The 16,079-nt window shown below is 39.2% G+C and overlaps 1 protein-coding gene across 1 annotated transcript in view; it reads right to left on the bottom strand.

Annotated features, from left to right (window-relative positions):
* Nucleotides 1–7,763, bottom strand: part of pou2f3 (POU class 2 homeobox 3) — a 20,089-nt gene extending 12,326 nt beyond the window's left edge. The window contains exon 1 of the mRNA XM_037688256.1: nt 7,526–7,763. Coding sequence (XP_037544184.1) covers nt 7,526–7,763 — 238 coding nt within the window. The remainder of the gene's footprint in view (nt 1–7,525) is intronic.
* Between the last annotated feature and the right edge of the window lie 8,316 nt (nt 7,764–16,079).

The raw sequence follows: 16,079 nt of genomic DNA, 5'->3' as shown, positions 1-16,079 counted from the left end.
AGTTAGTTAGTTAGTTAGTTAGTTAGTTAGTTAGTTAGTTAGTTAGTTGGTTTGTTAGTTGGTTCGTTAGTTGGTTCATTAGTTAGTTGAACTTCATTTAAAGCCAGAATTGGTGACTTTTTCCTTGGAATAGAAGAAAAAAGTTTAAAGTCAGATTAACGTACACAGCATTTAGTGTTTAAAGTTTAAACTGTTTTTCAAATTAAATAATCTATTGAATCATTAAGGGGATGAGGGAGTGGTGGCGCAGAGGTTAGAGGAGGTGAGCCTGTGTTTGGAGGGTCACCGTCAAAATGTGGGTGGGAAAGGTGAAACACCCACGCCTGCCTCCACCCTCATTTGCTCCACTCTGAGCTCTTGAGCAAGGCCCTTAACCCCCACCATCTGCTCCCTCGAGTGCTCTAGCTAGCAGCTCCCTGCTCCACACAGAGGGCTGTGGTAGCTCGGTGGTCTGTGGTTGTGTCAGGAAGGACATCTGGTGTAAAAATAACTGCCAAGTCTTTGTGAGAGTTAGTTCATTGAAGAAGGGAGCAGCCGAAAGAAAAATAAAATTAAAAAATTGAATTCATCGTCCATTATCTTTACCGCTTCTTCGTTTCTGAGTCGCGGGGGTCACTGGCGCCCATGTCCAGCTATCACTGTGCGAGAGGTGGGGGACACCACGGACAGGTTTCCAGTCCATCACAGGGACACATAGACAAATGAGACAAACAACCCTTCACTCTCACCCCCAGGGACAATTTTCAGGTCTCACTTGTAAATGAGTCCCCGAGGCTCAATGAGATTAACCTGTATAAGTAAAGGTTGAATGACTTTAGACCAGTCGTCAGGCATGTTAAGGTTAATATCTTGCAAAAAGACCTGAAGCTCTCGACCTTGACCTCTATGTGGCTTTAAGAATCTGTTGGACTCCTGGCAGGGACCAATGCAGACATGTTCCTGTTTTTAGTTTTCTACATTCATTTTATAATCTAGATGTTTTTGTTACTTTTTTGCCATCTTATGTGTGGAAGAAAAAAAATCTGCACGCCTCTTTTTTATAATTGTCCATTGTTGTCATCATTCTTTGTTGAGATCAGGACTCTGTTGTAAATGAGTCCTCGAGGCTCAATGGGATTAACCTGTATAAATACAGGTTGAATTAATGTTTTTGGTCTGTGGGAGGAAACTGGAATACCCCGAGAAAACTCATGCATACACAGAGAGAACATGCAAACTCCATCCAGAAAGGCCCCCAGACCGGGATTTGAACCGGTGCAATCTGCTTACTAAAGGCAGCAGCTCTACCAACTGCACCACCGTGCTGCCAAAAATTGACCATTAAGGAAAAGTAACCAAAGTAGTTCATAACAAAAATAGTTGTTTCTCTGTGATGAAAACATATATTTTGATATTTTTCTGTCACTGCTACTTTAAAAACATGTATTTGAGCCCCCAATGCCCCCCCCCCCCCACCCCCCAGCCTGCTGGCTGTTGACTGCTAGATGTTCGTTCAAAAACACACGAGTGTTTTTAAGAAGCTTGTGTGTGTGCAGAGACAGATCACAGGGGAGGACGATACAAAGGTTAGCAGGATAAGCTCACATCATTTGAATGTCAAATTGGGCCTTTTGGGTGTGTGTGCGTGAGTGCGCATGTGTGAGTCTGGGTGTGTGTGTGTGACAGAGAGAGAGCGAGAGAGAAATTAGGGTGGGTACACACTGTGCAAAAACAGAAAACTGAAGAGAGACAGAGCGAAAGAGGCAATGAACTACGTTAAACACAGAATGCAAATACATTTATAATCCCCCCACTGACCCTCCACCCCCACCCCAGCAGAGCCAGCTTCACAGCCAAGGTTCCAGTATGGAAATGACCAAAACATGCAAATCAGTTCTGAGTGCAGGAAGCCTCCCCCCATACACGCACACACACACACACATTAATTAGGGTGGGTGCACGCTGTGCAAAAACAGAAAACTGAGGGAAAAAAAACTCATAGTTCAGAAATTCTCTGCTGATTTTGAAACTTTTTCTAAATCGACCAGACGAACAGACTTCACTCCACGTTTAGGGCTGACAACATAAACTGTTTTCCATTCCCACACTACACACACACACACGTGCACACAAACACACACACACACATGACTCTGACGTCACAACAAAGTTGATTGGAAACATGCAGGCATGGGCAAGAAATTACACAATATTCTGTGTTTGTGAACACAAATCAAAGAAAAACCCTGAAAAAAACCCTTTTCATTAATCTACGACTAAATATGATCGTCCTTTTCATTTGGTACAAGCTTGATTTAATAATCTGTTCATTTTCTGTTTAGTTGTGATGACAGCACTAAAACAAATTTCTCCAAGTGGACACAAACATACTGTAAGTTGTATCGTAACACCGTGGATTGTATTATAGTTTACAGATTGTATTTGCACCAAATTATACTGTATTGTATTCATTCAACCTTTATTTATACAAGTTATTCTCATAGTCGCACACAAGGACTCATTTTCAAGAGACCTTGTAAAGTACTGCATTAAATCTGTGTTGTATCGTATTGAATCACTTCGATTTGTATTGTGTCTAATTGTTCTGCATTTTATTGCATTGTATTGTCAGGCATCTAATTGTATTTGTATCATATTTTTTACAATTTTGTAGTGGATCAGAGTACTGTTGCATAGTTACATTACATTGCATGTATCAAACTGTCATTTTTGTATTGTAGTCTATTGTATTATATTGTTTCATTACATTGTATTGTTTGTATGGTATCATTTTTGTAAAATTTTGTATATTAATTATATAGTACTGTTTTGTATCTTTATTTTAATGTACTTTATTGTATTTGTATCATAATTTAATGTATCATACAGTACTGTATTACATTGCATTGTGTAGTGTATCATATTGTATAATATTATTATTTCTGCATTATATTTTATTGTATTGTATCATATTGTGTATTGCATTATGTATTATGTAACATGTTTTTTTGTATTTGTGTCACATTGTCTTTAAAGTATCTGTATCACAGTGTAATGTTGTATCCTATAGTATAAGTCGCATGTGAAGTCACGTGTCAAACTCAAGGTCCGAGGGCCAAATATGGCCCTCGTTAGCATCCTATCTGGCCCCCAAGATGATATTTTAAACGTGAAATATTTTATCACTTCTAAGTTTATGTAAAATAACACATTTTTTAGTGCAGGCTTCTCATGACTCTTGGCTAACTTTGAAGTCAAGAATATTTAAATTGAAATTTTCAGTAATCTTTGATTTTGATGTAGAAAGAACGACAGAAAATCAAAAGAGAAACGATTAAGCTCTTGTTGAGGAACCCTCTCCCAAGAAAAGATGCCAGGTCTGACTTGAATCAATGTATTGACTTATGTTGACCCCCCAGTTTTAAAGTTTGCCCCCCCACGCCCCTTTTGTGTTGTTTTGTATCGTTTTGTATTTTCAGCCTCTTTTCTTTTTTTTTTTACTTAAATCTCCAGAATGAGTCCATGTAACATCACTTAATCTTTAAAATCCAATGTTTCATTGAGTTTGAATGGGTTAATTTGCCGAGTATTTATGAAAGTTTGTGACACCAAGTGAAATAAACTGTAAATCTGAGTTTAATTTGTTTGAATTTCTATGGCACAGACAGTAAAACGGATTCATATTCACTCTTTATTTTTCACCTTAAAGAGAAATAAATACTCTAACCCAGAGAAATCAAGTTTTCAAACGCCTCCTACAGATATTTTCATTTTTTACCATCTACTTTTAACTGTCTCTCCACACATTCAAAACCAATTTACAGAGTAACTACTAACTCGGACGATATTTGTTTAAAATTTGACTCTAAATATTGGATCTATATTAATCTGCCTCACTGATTTGTTGCCTGAACCATCTGAACCACTGTGGCGTCACTCTGGTAGTTAAAGCACAAATGACCGTGGCTGAGTAAAGATCATGGGAGCAGTATTTATTTCAACCTATTTAGAGGATTTCCGGGCAGCACGGTGGCGCAACTGGTAGAGCTGCTGCCTCTCAGCGAGTGGGTCCTTGGTTCAAACCCCGGTCCAGGGGCCTTTCTGGGTGGAGTTTGCATGTTCTCTCCGTGCATGCGTGGGTTTTCTCCGGGTGCTCCGGTTTCCTCCCACAGACCAAAAACATGCATGTTAGGCTGATTGGTAACTCTAAATTGTCCATAGGTGTGAGTGAGAGAGTGAATGGTTGTTTGTCTCGTTTGTCTCTATGTGGCCCTGTGATGGACTTGCGACCCGTCCAGGGTGTACCCCGCCCCTCGCACAGTGATTGCTGGACATGGGCACCAGCAACCCCCGTGACCCAAAATGGAATAAGCGGGTAAAGATAATGGATGGATGGATGGAGGATTTCCTAAAAATACCTTAGCTGGGGTATTTAATGGAACGGCCTATAAGACTTAAAACAACAAGATTAAATACAGCAGAAGATATAATCCCACTATGGCGCTGACGTTCCTTTAGGAAAGCAAGTTGTTGCAGAAAATTACCCTGAAAAAAACGATTTTAGGCATAAATGATTTTTAAAAATTGTGACTTTAAAAAAAAAACTTTCATTCAGGCCACTTGACCTACTTTGTCTTTAATTTATATATTAAAAATAAATAAATAAATAAAAAAAACAGGTGTGCCCAGATTACAAAGTTTCACTCAGGAATTCAAGATTTATGTCCATTTTCAGTTACTTGTGATTTATTTATTTATTTTGGGAGGATTTCTACCTCAAGCTATGAGCAAACCTTCCATCTTTATTCTCAACTAGAAAAAAAAAATGTTTGAGATTAAACAAACTTTTTGGTTGTTTTTCCACCAGAAAATTGTCAATAAAAATTAATTTTCCACAACTTCATGTCAAATTAGACATTGTAAGAAAATAACTGATTGGTTAGTTGTTTTACAGGACAAGTACCAAAACAAGCAAGTACTAAAATGTGTAACTCAAAAAACACATGTATACATTTTACATCTAACTATAATTTGTGAAACATTTTAAACAGAATTAAGTTATTGAACGATAACTATTATTACACATAATCAGAAGAGATATATTTGATTTTTAAACTCTGTTCACAGGAGTAGTATTAAAACAACTTTAATCAATAATTAAAAAAAACTATACAGAAAAAGCAAAACTGTTTCACCTTTTAGATAATTTCAACTTTTTAAATATACTTTCACTGGAAGCTCAGTGTATGTTTAAAGGTACTCGATGTACACTAAAAACTCGAACATGAAAAGGTTCTCCTGAACTTTATCAAAGGTGCAGTTTAAAGCGTTTACTCCAGTCGTTTTCAGACGTTATTTTGAAATGCAGGTCCACATTCAATGTAAACAAAGGCCTTTTAGTTTCTAACATTTGGTTATAATCTTTTAAATTTCAGGACACAAAGCTTCAATGTTTAAGACTCTGGTTACGTACTTCCTTTAGACCACTTGCCATGCATGACATTGCTGTATCTTTAAAGTTGTCCATAAAACCATCCAGATTTAAAAGTCTGTTTTAAACAAATTTTTGGGTTATGATAGCGGTAACGCCGATGGTTCTCGTGACGATGAGGACGAACACTGTAAGCAGGAGAGGAAGTGGTGGAAACGGTATCTAATGATATTTACTATTAGAGGTTTCCTTCCTCTGTCATGTTGTTTGTGTGACTATTTTTGGTAAACTCTATTTTATCTAATGAAGTGGAAAAGCATTAATAGAGAACAGATATTTGTTTACTGATTCTGTTCATAAACATGATTTCTCGGTGCAGCCAGGAAGAGGTCCGGTTCAATGGTCTCAGGATTCCGTCTCTTCTCTTTACAGATGATGTGGCCCTGTTGGTGTCATCGTGCCGTGATCTTCACTGGAGCGGTTCACAACCGAGTGTGAAGCGGCTGGGATGAGCACCTCCAAATCAGAAATGGTCTGATTGCTCTGTTTGGGTTGAGGGTGAGGTTCTACCTCAAGTGGAGGAGTTCAAGTATCTTGGAGTTTTGTTCACGAGTGAGTAAAGAATGAAAATTGACAGACGGATTGGTGTGGCGTCTGCAGTATTGTGTACACTGTGCCGGTCCATTGCAGTGAAGAGGGAGCTGAGCTGTAAGGCAAAGCCCTACATTCGGTTGCTCTACATTCCTCCCCTCACCTCTGGCCATGAACTCTGAGTAGTGACTAGAAGAACGAGATCCTGGATACAAGCGGTCAAAATGAGTTTCCTCCAGAGGCTAGCTGGACTCTCATTTAGAGATTGGGTTCAGAAGTTCAGTTAGAGACTCGAAGTAAAACTGCTGCTCCTCCACATCAAGAGGAGTCCGTTGAGGTGGTGCAGGCATTTGGTAAGGATGCTCCCGATGCCTCCCTAGGGTGCTTTTCCACACATGTCCAGCTGAGATGAGACCCCGGGGAAGACCAAGGACACGCTGGAGAGATTCTGTCTCTCTAGACGTGCTTGCTCAAGCTGCTGCCCCCAAGACCCAACTCTAGAACAAGTGGTAGAAGATGATGGAACCAATTAATGGTGATAAAACCAAGGCGATGTTGTTTTCAAACAGAAAGTTTGTGCCTCTAGTTCTCCCCCCCTATCTCATCCACGCTTGGTGTTCCTATTAAGTTAGTGGATTCTGACAAATACTTGGAAATTTTAATTGATGCCCATCTCTCTTTTAAAGTGCATGTTGAAAGCTTGATAAAGAAGCAGAAAATTAAACTAGGTTTCTTTTTCAGAAATAGATCTTGCTTAACTTTGAATGTTAAGGAACAACTTGTAGCTGCTACTTCCCTACCGGCCATTGACTATGGTGACATTATTTACATGATTGCCCTGCCAGCTCCTTGCAGATGTTGGACGCTGTTTATCACGGCGCGCTAAGATTCATAACTGGTTGTAACTACCGTACCCATCACTGCACTCTGTACTCATTGGTCAGTTGGTCATCATTATCTACACATAGGCTCTCGCACTGGTTCATCTTCATCTATAAATCCCTCAGTCAGAATCAGAATCAACTTTATTGTCATTGCACCGAAGCACAGCGAAATTACATTTCAGTACAGCCCATCCGAGAGAAACATAAACAAACAAACATGGGAAGAAGGAGGTGACTCAGGCTGGCCTAAACGGGTCACAGTGTGAAAGTTGCAAAACAATTACCTCAGCACATAAACAGCAAAATACTGATGACATCATAATTTGTTTATGCATGAGGAGGTTGACGAGGCCAGTGAGTTGTCCGAGGGCCTGTCAGAAAGTTCCATAATCCTGATAAAGATGGCGCAGTGTCTATCATCCGGCTCAACTCTGACACAGATCCACAGATACCCTCGGGAGGGGAGCGATAGGGGAGGTGGGGAGCTTCTCATTCACATAAACAACCAGGAGAAGTTGAGATGGCTGGCCAATTCAAGGCCAAGTGGGGAAGCTAAATTCAGATAACACAATTATTTTGGGTCAGGCAGCCTTCTGCTTGATTTCATGTCTGCCTTCATAGTTCTGCTGCTACGTCTCACTGGCGATTCCAAACAGCCACATTTTGTGGTCACACCTCTGGACCAAGCTTGTAGCTTCTCCAAGGCCGATTCGTTCCCGCCAGTGAGTCCCAGGAGCTGCAAGTGGCCTGCAATTCTCAGAAATTGTGTCCAGCTTACGGCTCAGCTCACGCATCGTCCGAGTCTGAGAGCTTACTGCTCGGTACATTCCTTCATACAAGGCAGGCAGCCTCACAATTGTCAAAACCACTGCTGCCATCTTCTGAATTTGTTGATATGCTAGATACCCACCAATACCAAAAAGCAGAAATCCGGTTATAGTAAATCCAATTATGTACGCATCTTCTACATCCTCAACGGACAATACAGACAGACACACCATCTTCCACTGGCCCTAGGAATCCATAGTGAATCCAGCTGCGAGTGTCCCTTCAGGGCATGAGGGCTCTTCTTCCTGTCTTCTTGTCAAGAACATTTTATCGATTGTGTTGAGAGACCAGCTGGCCAGATCCATATTTACAATTTGGAGGATATATAGTGAGAGGCTCCGATAGGAATCACAAGACAAAGAGGAAAGCAGGAGGGAGGCAGGAGTAGGAGGGGAAAGCATCCATCCTCGTCGAGAGCAAGCAGGAAACTTCCTTCTTATATCTCCTCCCACATGTCATGTCGTCAGTGCAGTTACAGCGTGCGCTCTCAGACCTTCATTACTTGCAGCGTTCCCTCAGTACAGACTGAACTCAGACAAAGGCCTTTTACCTGGAACACCTTGCAAAAACTTCTGAAGCTGCTTAATTAGATTTCTTTAAGGGATTTTAAACATTTGATACTGTCAGCAGAAAAATTTAAGCAAACATGTTCTTCTTTTTAGTATTTTACCTTGTTTTATGTAACATCATGATTGGACTGTTTTTATAACTACTTCGTATTTGATTTTAATTGATGTTTGTTGAATTATTGTTGTCTGTACTTTACATGTTGTCTGTCTAAAACAGGTCTCTCTTGTAAATGAGTCCTCATGACTCAATGAGACTAACCTGTATAAATAAAGGTTGAATGATGATCACAAAGCTAGTAAAGACTGACATTTATTCTAAAACAACATTTGTAGGGTTCGACTTCTCCTTCACAACAACAGCAAAAATGCTATTTTTTTTTTTTACTTTGAAGAGACCTCTTTTATTACACAAAAACAACGCTAGTATTTTGTGAAAACGTATGAGACCTTCATCATATTTGTCATAAAACCTCCAACAGACAGACTTGGTCTCATCACGACCAGCTGTGAGCTTTATCTCCATCTCCAACCGTAAACAAACTTCTAGGAGGCCGGTTTGCTGCTGCAGGTCGAGATCCACCTGAGATGAACGTGTCTGTTGCCTTCGAGTGACGGGAACTCACCTGAACCACGGCTCGTTTCCATTTAGAGCCTCAGAACGCAGAAACAAGAGTTCAGGTTTCAGTTTGCTTTGACAAAAGTTTATGTCTAGGGATCATTTCCATTTTCCCGTTGATGTGGGCGGGAGTTTTTTGGAACAGGACACCACGATGTGGCTTAAAACTCCAAGCTGAGGGTCCTGAGATGACCACCGGAAAACAACTTAAAAGCTGAAGACCTGCTTTTGCTTGAAGGAAACACATTCTGAGCAACTCCATGTAATGTTGTGAGATATCACACTCAGAGTACGTGTTGTGAATCACTCTCAGCTACTACCACATCAGTTTTCAGGTCAATACCTGCAAATGCTACAGAATCACAACCCTTTTTAGTGTTTTCAAGTATCAGATAGCTGTGGCAACCATCTTGAACTGAACTGGCTCCAAAAGTTTATCAGTTGTAGATGTCCGTCTATTAATTATTTCCTGAAAGTTTATTTAAATTCTTCCAGTGGTTTCATGAGATATTTTACTAACAGACACAGGCAACAACATCAGTGTCCTTATTTGTCTTTTGGCTGTGGGAAATACTGATTTAAACCACTAAATATTAAAAACAGACATCTTTAAGATGTAATGTGTGTTAACAGGAGTCACGAGTCTCTTCGGCTGTTGTCTTTGTGGCTCGGAAGCTGAAAAAAGTTTGGGAACCACTGGTCCGTACCGGCAAGAGCCCGGACCTTTAGCAGAATCGTTCACTTCTCTCATGCAGCCATTGTTCAAACTAAAAGTTCCACTTTTTTTTTGCTGCTGGTTCCTGGTTTTTGTGCTGCGGCTGGTTGATGTCCTCAGCCTCTGGGCAGTCTCTCAGAGAACAGCCTCAGGGGTGACCCAGAACTGAAGCCAACCGTCACACACACACGCACACACACATGCACACACACATGCACACACACATGCACACACAGGTGCTCTGCTTCATGTAAAGCACAGAGGATTCTTAAATCTAAGAGCAGTTGAATGAGAAGGCCCGACCTCCTCTCAGATAATCCAAACAAAGCATTATTCCAGGCAGTTTTCACGAGGTCATAATCTGCCCTGGAACTGATGGAATAAATGCACAACTGCTCCAGTTTGAAGCCAGTGAAGACAACGCTCTTGTCCAGAAGAACTCCTGTTCAAACTGGGTGGTTCACATTGAGCCGTGGTGACGGTGAAACCTTACCTGTCTGCTCTGCTGACGCCTCCGACTGCTCCGCCGTGTCCGAGCTCATCTTAATATCTGTAATGATAAATATGGCTGATTTTCCTACAGGATCGTGACTTTACTGGAACAATGAGGTGCTCAGGCCACCCAGGAAAATGATCTTGACTTTATCCTAACGCGCCCTCCCCTCTGAGCCACCGCACCGACAGGACCGAACCATACCTGTGCTGTTCAGAAGCAAGGACTCACCTGAGATGATGTGAGCTCACTCTGCTGCTTCTTCTTCTTCTTCTGTCTGTTTAAGGATTTGCAAGTGTGTGGATGAAAAGTTTTGGGAATCCACAGCTGCTTATGAGCATTTTCCTAAGTGGAGAAGCGTTCACCTCTGCAGTGCACCCTGCGCCGCCTGATAAGCTCATTTGCATGTGTCTCTGTGTGTGTCCTATCCAGCTTCAGAGCGTTTGCATAAAACAACAATAGCGAAATGCAGCCTCTGCGTGTGTGTATGTGTGTGTGTCTGTGTGTGTGTGTGAACAAAAAAACACAAAATGTAAACAGGAGGATGCAATGATTTATGTGTCGTCTAATTTGTGTTTAATTAAAACTAAAAAAGGCAGCATGGAGATAGTCAAAACTGAGAAATGTCATTGTGTGTTTTGGTCAACGATAATAAATAATAAATATAAATAAATATAAAACTTCTGAAGACATTGTGGTTGGTTCTCATGCAGCCATTGACCAAAAGTCCCATCAATTTGGTAAAAATCTAACTAAGAAAAATAAACAAGATTTTTATATGTGAGATATATAAGAAGAAGTTAACCAAGATTTAAAAGAAGGTGTTAAAACTGCTGCCAGTGGCTCATTGTGGTCACCATGGTAACTAACCTGTGTCTCTCACTCCATGACTGTCAAGTGAATGAGAGCCAGAAAAAAAAATGCTGCAACAAGTAAACAATTGTGGCACAAAAACTACAAGTTCTGATCTTAAAAATATTTAAACCATAAACAGCAGAAGGCTCTGATGGTTTAAGGCAGGGGTGTCCAAATGTTTTCGTATGGGCCAAAATTATCCAGATGAAAGCACTCGTGGGACACAAAAATGTGAATTTAACTCAACGTGAACAATATTTTGGAGAAAGGACAAAAGTTTACTCATTTTGGTGCAGAAAGAGTTTTAATTTGTAGATCCAAAACATTAAAAACCTCAAACACTATAGCTTATATTTTTTATCATTTGATTTGTTGGGTTTACGTTTGTTGTTTTTTTGTGTTTGGAAAGTTCATTTTAGTCGGTTCTCAGCAACAAAAACACAATTTGAGTAAGTGTCCTTATAAAAGGATGTCGATCAACCTTTTGGATCATGGATGTCCCAAAAGATTGATTGAAGTTCTGAAAAATTGTCCAGCTGTCAGTCGCAGATTCATAGAAGGTTTGATAAAGTTGATCAACTCGTATATAAATGATACCACGTTATATTAATTTTAAAATGCCCAATTTCCCTCTAGATTATTTTATCAACTGCAATATTTAAAAAAGTTTTATGAATCATTATCCAAAAGTCTCCTTTGTATAGAGATCAGGTTTTTGGTGCATTGCACCATGAAGTGAAAATAAAAATATTATAGCCAAAGGTTTGTATTTTATTTAATATTGCAAATTTTGAGAATATAGTTTTTCATCTGTTTTGCTGTTAAAACCTAAACATTATAGTAAAAAGATTACCAACGAATTTGCAGAAAGTCTACATCGATCTCTTAAGCCTGCTGGACAAAATGACACCGTTCTTAAACTGCAGTTTTGGGCCGCACAAAACCAATCCAAGGGCCGCAAATGGCCCTCGGGCCACACTTTGGACACCTGTGGTCTAAGATGTAATACTTTATGTTTCTATGACTTTTGTTGGAGATTTGACAAGTTAAAAAGTCACTTCCTGTTCTGAAGAGTGAAAATCAAACTGAAGTCGGTCCTCTCTGTGTTCTGGGTGGATTTAAGACACACAGCCGGTGATAAAGGACAAAAGTTGTCAGGTTCTGATGTATAATTTGTTCACGTTGCACAAAAAGTCGTGGCTGTTTGTAAAGGTTTTGACTTTTACAGCCATATCAGCAGTTTGTGTGATCAACTGTCAGCTGAACGTTCCCAAGAAAAATCTGCAAAATCTTAAAATTTAAACCGTGATCGTGTGAAAACTGTAACGTACATCAAAGTGCAGTTCAGTCTGACTTTCTGTGACCTGTTTAAACTTTGAGCGATGTTTCTGCAGAGACGTCTGTCTGAGATGTCGAGCACCAAAGAGGACTTTCTTTCTCGTCCGTTTCACCAAAACCCCATTGACTGCCATTGTTTGGTTTTTAATTTTCAAATTTTGCCTCAACGCCACCAAACATCACTCCTGATCACATCCTGTTTTAATGCACAAATTTTATGTAAAGAAGATTTACAACAGCTTTAGCTTTTGAATGTGTCTGCAGCATCTTTTTTTATTTATTTATTTTTAGCAGAAATGCAAAAAAGAGTCCAATGTGTGACACAAATAAACTGCCGGTGGCTGATATTTTTTGTACAAAAAATAATTGGACTTTTTTCGAGTCAGCTAACTAAAATAAACATGATCTTTTCTGAAAAAGATGGTATTTTTTGTGCCAGTGTGCATTATTTTGTAACAAAATCTGATCAGCTTTACAGTACGAGTGTAATTAATCTTAGTGCATGAACAAACACACACTGAGCACTTTTCTTTGAGTCGCTCTTTTACACTGAATTCAGGCTTTTCTCCTTCGTCTGATCGATAAAACATTTTTTGTGTGATGAGTTATAATTTTTATTTTTCATATTTCAAGTTATGCTTTTGAATTTCATCTGAGGTTTTTGGAAATATGTAGTTTTGTCTTTTCTTTTTTTTTTTGGAAATATTGTTTTTTGTTTTGTTTGTCATCTTCACATTTACCCCTTAAAGTAAATTGTATACTAACTGAACTAGTAGGAGAACATGTCTGTTTATTTTATAACAGCAATGCAAAGTTCCTGGCCTAAAGTATTGAAAGTAAATGCAAATCATAAATAAAAACTACTTGTAAATCACTTTGAATCAAAGTGAGACGATCGTATTAAGGATTAATGAGTAACGGTCACCTACAGACGGGTGGTAAATAATTAGTTGCCTACGTGCAATGAAAGGGGAAAATGAGTAACTTTTGTTTAAGTAAATTTATTTATTTAATACAACCAAATGAAGATGCTGATAGCCTGGACTATAAAATTTAAAATAGCAGAATTTTACAAAGCAATGAAATGTGTCATTGATGTGTAATTTTGTGTAAAGTTACTCTAAAGATCACAAGATAAAATCACAATTATTCAACAATATTTTCTGTAAAATTCACTCTGTTTATAATTTCCTCCTGTCACTACAGTGATGCCGTCTTTTTCTGAATTGTGGCTGATTTAGGGTTAATTAGGCTTTTAATTAAGTTTTATTTACTAGTTTTATATTATTTCAGTGTTTTGTTGTGTTTGTTTGTCTGAACATATTTTGAAATACACTTTTATTTTGTATTTTTTTATTTTCTTTGTTTTTAGCTTTATTCAGCATTTTAGAATGCATAGTTTTCTTAATTTATTATAAATCTATCTTCTTAATTTATTATAAATCTATCTGGTGTTACCATTTAGCAGTGGTGTTTACCCAGTCCTTTTTATTAATGAAACAATTCTGTTCATTTTAGTAATGCTGAGAGATATTTTTATGTTTTTCTAGTGCCATTATTTTTTTAGTTTTTGCCAACTGTGAAGCACTTTGGGTTACTTTTGCATGATAACTGCTCTACAAATGAAGTCTAACTAGTTACATAATTCAATTTCAATTCAGTTTACTTATATAGTGCCAAGTCACAACAAAAGTCATCTCAGAGCACGGAACAGAAACATTCATATATATAGTTTAAAAATAAGTTAACATTATTTATCTGAGGAGCAGACTGTCATGAATTTAACTCTTGCGCAGAACTCTCATCTTGAGCAAGCATGAAGGCGACAGTGGAAAGGAAAAACTCCCTCATGAGGAAGAAACCTCCAGCAGAACCAGGCTCAGGACAAGTGTCCATTTGCTTCGACCGACTGGGTTTGAGAGGAACAGGAAGGAGGACCAGGTATACAATGGCAGGCCGAGAATCGCATGTTAAGATAGAAATAATACCAAATGAAAAGGATTCAATTTTAACAATTCATTTAAGGAAATTAAGTCAGGTTTGTCCTCCAGTAGTCTAAGCCTATAGCAGCATAACAAGAGTCAAAATAAAATAGCAATAGTAACAGTTTTTACTATTATTCAATATATTGAAGCAGAAATAGTGGAAAAACTGGAGAAAATGAGAATTTGGACTGTAGTAACAGTTATAACCGGAGGAGACGCTACAATCAATAAAGGACTAATCCACTGTCGTAAAATTCAACGAAGAAGAAATGGAGCCATATGATTGGTTGTTGCCAGGGTACAGACAGCCTCAGATTAACCGCTACATCTTTGGTTTAGGGGCAGAAAGTGGCCTTATTTATCCGAGCGAGCAGAGCCGAGGTTCTTAACGCAGCTCGGCGTAGTTTTTGTTAAACATTTATTTAAGTAAAAAAATCGGAACCGGCGGACATGTCGTGATACGAAGCAGCCTTTTCCGGGTGGTTTGTTGATCAGGTGGAACAAACGAATCCGAGTCTCCGGAGAGGTGAGACCACCCGCTAACCAGACATCAAAAGCTAGCTTCGCAGCTAAAATAACAACAGCTCATTTCTGGCTGCTTTTATGGGTTCGAGCCCGTTTATCCGGCTCATGTTTAATAATTCGAGTAGCTGCTGTTTTAATGGAGACAGGGCTGTTTTCTGTCACAGGTTTGTGTTCGCTTCTGAAGAGCTGGGCCTCCTGTGTTGGCTCTCTGAGCCATCCGTCAGCGATAAACAAGCAGCTAAACTGTAGTTCATCGTTTTTATCCACCATGGCCTGTTCGTCCTACCTTGCACTTTAACTTTTATAAGCACTGTTGCAATGCAGCATATTAACATTTAGACACTAAGAAGTGCAGATAATTACATTAAATAATTGTTTTTAGCACGGTTTGTAACGTGGCATGCTTGAGCTGAAAGCTGAGGCCAACATGTGGGTGAATTTTGGTCAATTTTTATTTTTTTCTGAGTTACCTTCATGTTTGAGTATCACTCAAATGAAGGTGGATTGGATGGCAAGGTCCCATCATGCAGATGAAGGTGTGCCTTTGTTTTGATGGTGATTCTTTCAGGTTAAAGTTGAGTTTTTGCCCCAAAACGTCATGGCCAGAGTGTTGACATTAGTATATTTAAAGGAGAGTACATGATCCCTAATTGAGGGGGAGTGGTGGTGCAAAGGTTGGAGAAGGTGGGTCTGTAATCGAAAGGTTGCCGGTTAAACTCCCAAGACCAACATCATCTCCAGCCTCCACTCTTATTTGTTTCACTCTGAGCCCTTGAGCAAGGCCTTAAACCCACCATCTGCTTTCCCGGTGCCCTAGATGGCAGCTCTCTGCTCCACACAGAGGGCTGTGGTTGCTTGGTGGTCTGTGGTTGCATCAGGAAGTGCATCTGGTTTTAGAAACGATTGCCAAGTCTTGGTGCGAGTTAGTTTGCTATGGTGACCACTGAAGTAATGGGCAGCTAAAAGACGAAAAGAAACAAAAACTAACATGATCCCCAAATAAGATGTCTAGCTTGAAGCCCTGCTGCAGATATCTGTGATGAAATTGACAGGATAATACTCTTTCCTGTTTTTAATACTCAAGTATTTCAGTCATCTAAAGGTGACGATCCGTTTTGACTCCAAGAAGAAAAATGGAAAAACATAAGAATTAAATGTTTTTTCTTTCATAAGGTTCAGCAGCAACATAAAATATGGAGTTTTGTAACTGAGTGGTTTTACTTTGACACCTTATTTAAAAAGCAATGCCTGTACATAATTTCGCTCCACC

The sequence above is a fragment of the Nematolebias whitei genome, chromosome 14 (genome assembly GCF_014905685.2).
Source record: "Nematolebias whitei isolate Nwh7 chromosome 14, NemWhi1, whole genome shotgun sequence".
In the NCBI taxonomy this organism is placed as follows: domain Eukaryota; kingdom Metazoa; phylum Chordata; class Actinopteri; order Cyprinodontiformes; family Rivulidae; genus Nematolebias; species Nematolebias whitei.
This window is presented reverse-complemented; position numbering and strand designations above follow the sequence as displayed.